The following is a 12029-nucleotide window of genomic DNA, read 5'->3' as shown; positions in this document are numbered from 1 at the left end:
TGCGCTATAAACCTACCCTCCCCCCCCTCCCCAAGCTCGATTCCCGGCCACGGCTAACATCAGTGGCGAGCGATATCCAAACCGATCTTGGGCTCTTCACCCTGCAGTGACCCCGCACTGATTTTGTGTGTGTGCGTGTCAAGTTTGTCGTCCTTCCCCGGCGCCTCCGATTAATTATCACGGCGCTTCAACGTACGGTGCGCGAGAGAAGTTCAACACGCACACACCGCCATTCGCCACGGCGCCTGTGCCAGGCCAAGTGCACTTTGAGGCCGCGTGAAGTTGCCAAGGCTCGTGGTCACGGGACAGATCCAGGTGCCATGGGTTGACTGCCCCACCAGCGTGGTGAGGTATGGTCAACAATCAGCTGTGGTGTGGGTGGCGGGTGGGGGGGCCTTCATCCAACAGTGGATTGAGAAAGGCCTCAAAGGCAAAGGTTCCCCATATAGCTTCAACGGGACTTATGGGGCAAGTGCTGTTAGCGAGCAAGGCCTCAACACGCACACGCGCGTATTCTGAGAAGAATGAGTCTTGAGACTCAGACGATGCTTCTGGTCCAATAAAAGTATAATTGTATTTGTAATTATTTTTTAACGTACGGTTTATTTTAGAGTCGTGGCAATTGTCCCACATAAGATTTACGAATCGGTTACACTTTTGTGAAGGCTGGAAAACCCCCACGCCCAGCGCGATGTGGCTGACGATGCCGCCGATGATATCACCAGGCCCCGCCCATCACCTCCCCGTCCAGCGGCACACACGGCAAGAGAGGCGAGACTTGTATAGCTCTCCCAACTCTTCTCGTGTTGCTCGACTATTGGAGTAACCTCGCCCAAAATTATCGGTAAAAGTAATCGATCACTCAACTCACTGGGGATCCCAGCGCCGGTTGACTTAAACTAAGTCTCGAGATAACCAAACGGAGCATGCAACTTTGAACACGCCAACGTTTATTTCCTGGTTTGTGTACAGTTTGAACAGCTGTGTGTTAACGGCTGCTTCATCAATCAACATCACAACCATCTCCACTGTCATCAGAACCAACGTTGTTGTCGTCATCATCATCATCATAACCATCATCATCATCATCATCTCACAACCATCGACACAATTGGCACTACACAACATCGCCATCACCTCCATGACGATCACCACCGTCGTCGGAGCCACCTCCCATCATCCACGCTGTCATCACCACCTCCATCGTCCAAATCGTCGTCGTCATCCTCATCATCGTCGTCGTCGTAACCGCCACCCCCCCCCACCCACCCCCATCGTCACCCCCATCGTCACCATCACCTCCTGCTCCTCCTCTCCTTCCCTCCGGGCCTCTTCCCCGCTGCCCTCGCTCCTCCGCCAGCCGCCCCCTTGCGTGGGGCCCCTCCCCCGAATTCACCTGCCGGGGCTCCCCCCCCTCCCCCACCTCCACTCCGCCGTTTCCTCTTCCAGGACGGCCGCCCGCGTCGGTCTCCGTGCCCCTGGACCCAGCGGTCGCGCTGCGCCTCCCAGTTGAGCTGCTTGGCGTCTGCGGAGCGGAGTTCACGGCGGTCGGCATCGGGTCAGGCAGGCCCGCCGGGGTCGTTCAACCGACGCGGCGGCCTCAGGTCGCCCCGGGGGTCATTGGGGTCACTGGCTCGTCGGCTCACCGTCTGTGCTCAGACCGGCAGCCAACCACGACCGCCTGCACGGCAGCTTTAGTCGAAGCGCCACAGCCCCAATCCACAGAGCGCTCACCCCCCCCCCCCAAACCCCGCCCCGCCACGCCTCCCCCCGCCCCCCAGTCGACCCTGCCCCCCCTGTACCGCAAAAAACCTGGCAGGACCCTCCTGAGTTTTGAGGCCTCAGGGAGGCTTTGCCGGGCACAACGAGCGGAGTGCGGCAGCGGCTCACCGCCGGCTCACAGCGCCGACGTGTCAACTAACTTCGCCTGGTGAGCAGGAGGTCGTGGGCGAGTTCGATCGTGACCCTGACGCCTGCCGTTTATATTTGGCGTTTGCGTTGCCTCTCGCTTTCAACGTGCCCGCGTGGATTTTTCACCGGTTCCTCCGGTTTTTTCCTCCGCGTTTAGAATCAACGTCACGCGTTCAAGAGCATTGCTACACAGCTCAGCGCGGCCTTACCTGGTCAGGGAAAACCAGCGTCGTTTGTATCGGAAGCGACCTCCTCATCCTTGTTGTTGTTGTTGTTGTGGTAGTTAGCGACGCCGCTGACGCGTCCGCGTTTCAGCTCAAAACAAAACAATTTTTTGGGGGGGGGGTTTTGCAGATTATCCAAAATGTTCGCATCCCGGGCATGGATTTCCAGATTTTTGTTTGATTAATCCGAAAGTCGGGAACACACGCTTCAAGCACGGCCCTTCTCTGTCAATCCACTGCGGGATTAGCCCCCCACCACCGCCCCACCCACCCACGCCCCCCACTGCCCCCCCACCCCCACCCCCCACCCCACTCACGAGAGTTGTCTTTGTTGGCCATGGCGTTCAGACCCGACGAGTCGATGCCCGAGGACGAATGTTCATCCAGCATCGTCCCGAACTACACAGAGACAGGGTCAGGGGTTAGAGTTGGAGATCAGTGTGAGGGTGAGGAAATTAAGGTCAAGGATTAGGGTCAAGGTTTAGGGTCAGGGTTTAGGGTTAAGGATTAGGGTTGGGCAGTAGGGTGAGAGTCAGGGTAAAGGTTTTAGGGTTTTGGGTTAGAGATCAGGGTGAGACCAGGGGATTAGGGTTGGATTCAGGGTTAGGGTCAGGGTAAGAGTCAGGGGTAAGGTGAGACCACAGCTAACATCAGCAGCAAGTGGTTACCAGAACTAGTACAACCGGCACTCGCTGCGTGTGCAGCGAGTCTCTATGCGTGCTCGCTGTGTGTGCAGCGAGTCTCAATGCGTGCTCGCTGTGTGTGCAGTGAGTCTCGCGAGTGATCTCTGCGTGAGTAGCGAGTCTCTGCGATCAGCATCACCTCCTCTGCTGCTAGGAACAGCTGATCACCGTCCTTCCTCCGCCTCTTCCCGCTGTGTCCCCCTCCTGCGATCGCACAACACCAACAACAGGTTCATTAACGACCACGGGGAAAGGCCGATTCCTCGCCCGCCCTTTGATCCACGACTCTCAAATGGCAACGCGCAAGAGCACGGCGCCCCAACGGGAGGGATCGCGCCCCAACGTCATCGTACGGAAAGGATTGCCCCGCTGTTTTGTTATGAGATGGCAGCAAGGCGGTCACACGCAGTGGTGAAAGGCCTCGAAATGAACAGCGGCGGGGTGGGCAAATATATAGACTGTTGGGCAAAGCGTTGTTCGCGAACAGCACCTATGAAGGCCGGCACGGCACGCAAAGGGGTGGGTTGCCAGCACCACGCCTGGCCACCTTTGTCTCCGCCGTGGCGATGTTTACACACCGCACCAGGTACTCATTTGAGTCCCGAGTCGACCTAGTGGAAGCCCGGGATCGGTTCAGATAACTGTCACCGGTGTCGGCCGTGAGCGGGAATCGAACTCGGCTCGCTGGGTTCGTGGCGCCTTAACCGCTACAGAACCGCTCCCCACACACACTTTCACAGACGTACCTGTCATGGCCGACTTGAAGTCGATGGTCTCCAGCCTCTCTCGCTTCTTGGCTCCTGCGCCCCCAACTTGAGCCCCCTTTACCCCGCCCCCTGCAGAGAGAGGCCGCCTCTTCGCGTGACGCCCTGCCAACAGGAAGCTCGACCTCTTACTTCACTTCGCTCGCTGAGCAATCACGAACAACGTCGTCGTCATCACCATCATCATCATCTACGCCAACGATGTTCAAACTCTTATCGAGCGGCAGGCAGCTCACGAACCAACCCCAACCAGCCGTGGTCCAGCGAGGGCCACGGACTGGGGCAGCTTCATAGAATCGGAATGTTTATTTATAACTGGACGAACCCGATGCGCCGTGAAGCTGTTCTGCACGCACGTTCAGTAGTTTCGCGGATGCCCTTAGCGTCACGCGCGCAGACGTCGCGACGTCCGTACAGGCGACCGCTCTAGTCGACGGCGCTCTCACCCTCCTCTCTCTCTCTCTCTCTCTGACCTCTCGCCGCATCTCACGTTTTCTCTCTCTCCGTTATCATTCCGAGAGCCTCTCGCGGGGTCCTCACGGGGGCGGCGGTGACGGAATGTCGACCAACGTTCGGGCAAAGGGCGTGACAGGCGCGGAGACGGAGCGACGGGATCGGCCCGCGCGCCGGAGTGACGGATGCCCGACGGCATGGCGAGGCGTTCATCCAGCAGCGGATCGAGACAACGGCTGACGCCATGTCCTGTTGGGACGTGCGCGAATCGTGCGTGGTCACCGTCACCGGTACGTGCGCTGAACTTCCTTGCGCGCCGCACGCAGCCGAACCGCGCTCATCGGAGGCGCGAGAGACAAGGAACTAAACGCAAAGAGCTTCGCGGCTCGTCGGATTCCCCCCCCACAGTCGGTTCGAAATTCAGATTTTGAATCTTCGCTTGGCGACGGGGATCACCGGGTGAGCGGGGGGGGGGGGAACCGGCCACCTTGTCCCTTCGCAGGTTCCCGATTCCTCGTTCCTACTCGGGCCACGGGAGTCTGTGCGCGCTGGCGAAACGTCGGCGGGGCGGAGGGGCGGTGGAGAGGGGTGCTGGAGCAGGATGCGGATAGGTTTCATATCCGGCACTCCTGCTACCATTTCCATTTCCACAAAGCGGTTAACAACTCTGGAGTAAGGGGGGGGGGGGGGGGGCTAATTCGCGAGCTGTCGTCCTCTGCGGCGTGGCGAGCGAGCGAGTTTAACGAAGTCCGCGCCACTCCTCCACCTCTCCCCACAAAGGGCACGGGGAGATGAAGTCATTCAATAGCCGCCACCCCCCCCTCTCTCTCGCTCGTTCGCTCGCTCAAGCGCCCCCAGCCGCCCTCGTTCACTTGAGTCCTACACCGGTTGTGGTTCGTGCTTTTAATTTTAATTAGCTCGCTTGGGGGGGGGGGGGGGAGTGTGGGTGGGGGTGGTGGCGGCGGTTTTCTTGGGGAGGGGAAGAGAAAGGAGGAGGAAAGAGAGGGAAGGGGGGGGGAGGGGGAGTTGCACGCTGTGACCCAAGCACCTTCGCTCCGGGAGCATCCAAACGTCCCGCGGAAGGAGACGGAATCGTATGATCTGTACGGGATCGTACGGGATCATACGGAATCGTACGGGATCGTACGGGATCGTACGGGATCGTACGGGATCGTACAGATCGGCACCGCGTGGAACCGTGGGGCTGTGAAGCGGCTCTGGCGATGGGGGTGAAGCGAGTTGGGGGATCTGTCCGTGACGTCGCGTGCCCATCACACGCGACGGGCCGGATCGGACGGACAAGGAACGACACCAACAAGGCAAGAAAACCGAATCTACTCGTGAACTGAATGGCCACCACGAACCCGTGACTGTTTTAGTCGAATCTCTGTGCCACGGGCCGTCCGCAGGACGAGGCAGGGGTAGCTTTGGCGAGATAACGGGACGGAAGGTGAGAACAACATTAAACGAGAATTAAAAAAATAAACAAACGGAGGAGGAGGAGGTGAAGGAGGACGACACCCGGCTCGTAACCCGAGCTAGGCCCCGAGCGGCGGAGTTTGCGGTTGTTATAGCGCTCTGGCACGCACACGCACACACACACGCACAAACACACACATACACGCACACACACACACACATACACACACGCACACACACACAGACACGCACACACACACACACACACGCACACACACACACACACGCACACACACACACACGCACACACACACATAGACGCACATGCACACACGCAGGCGCACACCATCGTGAACACGTGCCCGCACGCACACCGATCCACACGCACGTGCGTTCACGCTCCGGCGGCACATCAACACGCACGCACACACGCACCCCCCACCCCTTGCGGATGCTTTCCTCCTCGTCCTCATTGCCACCTACGATCTGCCCCCCACCCCACCCACCACCACCCCCCCCGGCTTGGGAAGTGGTCACGTCGCCCCGAGTCTGGCTCCTCGGCAGTGCCGCCCAACGCCGCCGCAGCCGCATCCGGAGCGTCGGCGCGCGGGCAGAGACGCAGGAACAAATAACCCCGGCGGTGGGCAACGCACGCGCCATGGCGGCCATGGGCAGCCATGGGAGGGCGCGGAGGGAGTGGAGGGAGTGGAGGGAAGGAGGGAGTGGAGGAGTGGAGGGAAGGAGGGAGTGGAGGAGTGGAGGGAAGGAGGGAGTGGAGGGAAGGAGGGAGTGGAGGGAGTGGAGGGAGTGGAGGGAAGGAGGGAGTGGAGGGAAGGAGGGAGTGGAGGGAGGGGCTATAGGATGACCGGGGGAGTTGAGGGGGTGGTGGGGGGGGGAGTGTAAGGGATGCAGACGGGTAAAAATGAATTCAGAGGGGATGAGCGCCACTAACTTCATTATCTAGGCTCTATCCACTGCTGGATAAAGGCTTCCCACAAGTCGATACTGCACTAACTCCATGGGTGAAGGTGGGGCGGGGGCGGTTAGGAAGTGGTGAGAAGTGGTGAGGTGTGGGTTACCAAGTGGCAAAGCGTGGTTATGAAGCGGGGGAGGTGCTGCGTGCCGGTGTGTTTGTGCCGGGCGTGAACACTCACCGCTCGATAGATCACCATCACCATCGCCGTCGCCGGCGTCATCGTCAAAAGCTGCAAACGCACACAGACAGCGCAAGTGGCACCATCTCAAGCAACAGAACCCGGGCGGGCGGGCGGGCACGTGTGCCCTGCGGCTTGTGCTGTGCTCTTCTGTGGCGTGTTGCGCCGTGCTGGACGTTGTGTTACGTGCTGTTGTGTGGTGTGTTGGGCGCGTGTGCGCCTGTGTGTGTGTGCGGCTGTGTGTGTGTGCGGCTGTGTGTGTGTGCGGCTGTGTGTGTGTGCGGCTGTGTGCGCGCGCGTGGGGGAGCTGTAGTGCAGCGGTTGGCGCGCTGCGCTACGAACCCGGGAACCCGAGTTACATTCTCGCTCACGGCCAACACCCAGTGACGATTATCTGAACCTGTCCTTGGCCACCCCTAGGTAGACTCAGCCTCAAAGGAGCACCTGGCGCGGTGTGTAAACATCGCCACTGGGGAGACAAAGGCGGCCGGGCGTGGTGCTGGCCACCCACCCCCTCGTGTGCCGTGCCGGCCTTCATAGGTGCTCACTAACAGCACTTGCCCCTACAGTCTGTTAAGGCTATATGGGGGATCTTTGTCTGTGCGCGTGCGCATGTGCGTGCGCGGATGTGCGTGTGTGCGTGTGTATGTGCGTGCGTGTGTGTGCATGCGCGTGTGTGCATGCGTGCGTGTGTGTGCGTGTGTGTGCATGCGCGTGTGTGCATGCGTGCGTGTGTGCGTGCGCGTGTGTGTGCATGTGTGTGCGTGTGTGCGCATGTGTGTGCGTGCGCGTGTGTGTGCGTGTGTGCGCGTGTGTGTGTGTGTGTGTGCGTGTGTGCGCGCGTGTGTGTGTGTACGTGTGTGTGCGTGTGTGTATGCGTGTGTGTGTATGTGTGTGTGTGTGTGCGTGTGTGCACGCGTGTGTGTGTATGCGTGTGTGTGTGTGCGTGTGTGCACGCGTGTGTGTGTATGCGTGTGTGTGTGTGCGTGTGTGCACGCATGTGTGTGTGTGTGCGTGTGTGTGCGTGTGTGCGCGTGTGTGTGTGTGTGCGTGTGTGTGTATGCGTGTGTGTGTGTGCGTGTGTGTGCGTGTGTGTGTATGCGTGTGTGTGTGCGTGTGCGACGGTCATCACTCTGACGGTGTGGGTCGACGCACCATCCCACCCTTCCTCCCCCTCGTCGTCGTCGTCGTCCTCCCCGTTCACGAACGCTCCGCCATCTTCCCCGACCTCGTCGCCAGAGTCCTCCTCGTCGAAGCTTCCCAGAGACACTTCCTCATCATCCAGGTCATCGAGGTCTTCGTCATCTTCGCCATCATCGTCGTCGTCGTCGTCATCATCATTGCCGTCCCCTCCTTGAGATTTCTTCTTATTCTGCTCTGGTTTCTTGATGTTGCTGAGAGTGGGGGAGATGGAGGGAGGCAGGGAGGGAGCGGAGGAGATGGAGAAGAGGACGGAGTGGGGGGGAGGGAGGGACATTTAATTGCACTGATCTTTGCTGACCCCTGAACTCCCACCCCCACCCGCCGTTAACCTAAAGGCCAGCTTCCCACTGCGATCAACCAATCGGTGCGCCTGGCAGGCGAGGTTCATTTGATGCGGGGGTGGGAGTCTCTTTGGCTAGGGAGACCTGGGGTAGTCAGGCTCGGCAAGCAACGACGCACAGAATCGTCATCATCGGTCGAGCTGAATTAACAAATCGTCCATTGTCAAACTGCACGTGCACGATTGGCTAACGCCGTACTTGGGCTGGTGGCGGGGGCGGACAAGACAACACCAACGAGAGCGCGAAAACGTTGAGACGGTAAAAACTAAGAAGGAATCGCGACGCTTTGTCGAGTCACTGGGGGGGGGGCGATCGCACCTAAAGCGTTTTCTTGAGACTCTGCGTGCGAATCACGCGCACGCAGATTTCAAGCGCGAAACACAAACGCTCGCCGCGACGGCGGCAATAATTCCGCGACGCGCCGTCGGAAGCGGCAAGAAAAACTAAAAACAAACCAAGCGAGTTTAACACGCAGTAAGCTTTCGCGACCAATATCACCCATAATGCAAGTGTTTTTTTAGTTTAAGTCACGTAGAAGGGAAACAATAAAATAATAAAAAATATTATTCTACTAAGAATATGAATCCCTGCAGTCACGAAAGCTTTAAATCAAAATGTTTTTGAGTTCGACCGCGTAAAAAATATAAATGTGTCGTTAAACCCGCCACTACCTGACACAGCCAACTAAGCAAGAGGGCTCTGTCACGTAAACAGGTAAACAGAAGATGCCAATTCGTTACGAGTCCAGCACACCGTTACGTCGGACAGCAAAGCCACGACATGTACAATCCGAGCACGACGTTTCACCGGTAATTACAACGAGCTTCATCAGCCGAAAGAGATCTCGGCACGGATTCTGGGACGCATTCATTCACCACTGGTGGCGACGCGCTCGTCGAACCGTCTCTCCAAATCCGACGCGCGCGTGGCGGAGACATGTTACCCGGCAAAGTCCAGGTCGTCGCCGGCGTCGCCGTCGCTGAGCAGATCCACGTCATCCTCGTCCCCCTCGTACGTGTCTGCGGACAGCAACGGGGGCGCAACGGTTGGCACGGCGGGGGGGGTTCAGCCGTTGGGACAATGGGGGTTCGGAGGTTGGCGCAACAGGGGTGCAGCGGTTGGCACAACCACGCAGTCGGTCTACGATTGGCGGGTCGCGCGCGATGGGGTGACGTGCGGGTTAACTCCCAACGCTTCTAAGACGTCGGGCCGGCGTGGCAGAGTGGGCAAGTTACTCCTCCCCTATAGGGGCTCCCTGCGTAGAGCCCCGTCGAGCGGAGGCAACTGCAGTGGCTGCGCATTTACCCGCCCCCCCCCCCGCCCCCGCCCCCATGCCCTCCGCGTCGATGACACGCGCACAAACGGGTGTGCGTGCGGGCGCACGCAGTCCGTTCGGAGCGCACGCGATGCCACGCGATGCCACGCGATGCCACGCGATGCCACGCGATGCCACGCGATGCCACGCGATGCCACGCGATGCCACGCGATGCCACGCGATGCCACGCGATGCCACGCGATGCCACGCGATGCCACGCGATGCCACGCGATGCCACGCGCGAGCGTAGGGACGTGGGGCTGTGGTGGTTGCCCGCTCGACGGATTAATCAGCTGTTAAAACAGTCATTATGGGGGGCGAGGTACACCGTTCTGCCCTCTAACCACACGCGCGCGCCACTACGTACACACGTAGTGGCGCGCGCGTGTGTATAGCCCTCACAGACTGTTGGGGCAAGTTCTGTTCGCGGGTGGCACCTATGAGAGGCCGGCACGGCACACGAGGGGGTGGGTGGGCAACACCACGCCCGGGGCAGCCTTTGTCTCTTGTTGTGATTCTCATTTTAGGCTGAGACGACCTAGGGAAGGCCCAGGACCGGGTGGGAATCGAACCCGGGTTCGTAGCGCAGCGCTAACCACCGCACTACCGCTGCCCCGTACGTACACGCAACAAGAGCCGCCGTTCACCACCATGTGGCGCCGACATCACCACGGCGCTTGTGCCAGGCTAGGTGCACTTTGAGGCCACGTGAAGTGTCAAAGGCTCGCTGCGGACAGGAGGTCACAGAACAGACCCAGGTGCCGTGGGTTGACCGACTGAGATGGCTGGCAGATGCACCACCGGTGCTCCCCACTGCGCCAAATTCTCGCTGCGTTTTACCCGCCCGGCGCTCCGCTCGTTGTTGTGAGCGTCGCCTCCAACTGCCCAGTAGCGTCCTTCACGAGCCTCCTCCACAGGAGGCCGATCTTGACACCGCTGGTACCAGTCATCGGCAAGTCCGTTCACACTCGCGTGCACACACGCGCGGGCGGGCTGGCGGGCTGGCGGGCGGGCGGGCGCACGCGAGCACCGGGCCCTGACAGCTGCCGCTCGCTGCCCACAGCCTCGCCGCCTTTGACCGGGCGAGACTAAACAGCGGCCGAGGAGGTGACAAACTTAGCCATAACAAACACCGCCGTCCGTCCGTCCACCGCCGCCAGAATAATTTATTTCTCTCCCACAACACCCTCCCCCCCACCTCTCTCTCTCTCGCTCCGCGCACGCACGCACGCATCGCCCATCACCCCCCGGCCGACGAAATCCGACAGCACGCTTCCTCGCCGAGCCAGCCGCGCTTCTCCCTTCCCTCTTCTCCTCTTCCTCCTCTGCCGTCCGAGCCTTCGCGATGGGCCCCGAGGCCCGCACGGGACACAAGCAGCAGCGACGACGGCGACCCGGGGGCTTCTCAAGAGCGCTTCGCACGCGACAAAGCGACTCGCCTCGCGCGTCACAACACGTCGGAAGGGGGCACCCCCAGCGGCAGCTCGCTGTCCCTGCGACTCGGCCACGCGACACTGCGGAGCGAGCGTTAGTCTGCCTGGTGCTGCTGTATGTCGCTGTTACTACCGCTAGCTGTGTGTTGCTGTGTGTAGCTGGCTGTAGCTGCTGTTGCTACTGCTAGCTGTGTGTAGCTGTGTGTAGCTGCTGTTGCTACTGCTAGCTGTGTGTAGCTGCTGTTGCTACCGCTAGCTGTGTGTAGCTGATGTTGCTACCGCTAGCTGTGTGTAGCTGCTGCTACCGCTAGCTGTGTGTAGCTGCTGCTACCGCTAGCTGTGTGTAGCTGCTACTGCTAGCTGTGTGTAGCTGCTGCTGCTACCGCGAGCTGTGTGTAGCTGCTGCTGCTAGCTGTGTGTAGCTGCTGCTAGCTCTGTGTAGCTGCTGCTGCTGCTACCGCTAGCTGTGTGTAGCTGCTGTTGCTACCGCTAGCTGTGTGTAGCTGCTGCTGCTACCGCGAGCTGTGTGTAGCTGCTGCTGCTAGCTGTGTGTAGCTGCTGCTAGCTCTGTGTAGCTGCTGCTGCTACCGCTAGCTGTGTGTAGCTGCTGTTGCTACCGCGAGCTGTGTGTAGCTGCTGCTGCTGCCGCTAGCTGTGTGTAGCTGCTGTTGCTACTGCTAGCTGTGTGTAGCTGCTGTTGCTACCGCTAGCTGTGTGTAGCTGCTGTTGCTACCGCTAGCTGTGTGTAGCTGCTGTTGCTACCACTAGCTGTGTGTAGCTGCTGTTGCTACTGCTAGCTGTGTGTAGCTGCTGCTGCTACCGCTAGCTGTGTGTAGCTGCTGTTGCTACCGCTAGCTGTGTGTAGCTGCTGTTGCTACCGCTAGCTGTGTGTAGCTGCTGTTGCTACCGATAGCTGTGTGTAGCTGCTGTTGCTACCACTAGCTGTGTGTAGCTGCTGTTGCTACCGCTAGCTGTGTGTAGCTGCTGTTGCTACCGCTAGCTATGTGTAGCTGCTGCTACCGCTAGCTGTGTGTAGCTGCTGCTACCGCAAGCTGTGTGTAGCTGCTGTTGCTAGCTGTGTGTAGCTGCTGTTGCTACCGCTAGCTGTGTGTAGCTGCTGCTGCCGCTA

General features: G+C 59.7%; 1 protein-coding gene across 1 annotated transcript in view; it reads right to left on the bottom strand.

The window, feature by feature from the left end:
- Positions 1-933: 933 nt before the first annotated feature.
- CEBPZ (CCAAT enhancer binding protein zeta) overlaps positions 934-12029 on the bottom strand; it is a 37496-nt gene continuing 26400 nt past the window's right edge. The window contains exons 11-17 of the mRNA XM_032964057.2: positions 9096-9171; positions 7764-8002; positions 6609-6659; positions 3565-3687; positions 2958-3022; positions 2453-2534; positions 934-1525 (exon numbers count right to left, since the gene is read on the bottom strand). Of these exons, the coding sequence (XP_032819948.1) occupies positions 1296-1525; positions 2453-2534; positions 2958-3022; positions 3565-3687; positions 6609-6659; positions 7764-8002; positions 9096-9171 (866 nt within the window). The 3' untranslated portion in view covers positions 934-1295. The remainder of the gene's footprint in view (positions 1526-2452; positions 2535-2957; positions 3023-3564; positions 3688-6608; positions 6660-7763; positions 8003-9095; positions 9172-12029) is intronic.

The sequence above is a fragment of the Petromyzon marinus genome, chromosome 31 (assembly GCF_048934315.1).
Source record: "Petromyzon marinus isolate PM22_M1 ecotype Great Lakes invasive population chromosome 31, UKy_Petmar_22M1.pri1.0, whole genome shotgun sequence".
NCBI lineage: Eukaryota > Metazoa > Chordata > Hyperoartia > Petromyzontiformes > Petromyzontidae > Petromyzon > Petromyzon marinus.
This window is presented reverse-complemented; position numbering and strand designations above follow the sequence as displayed.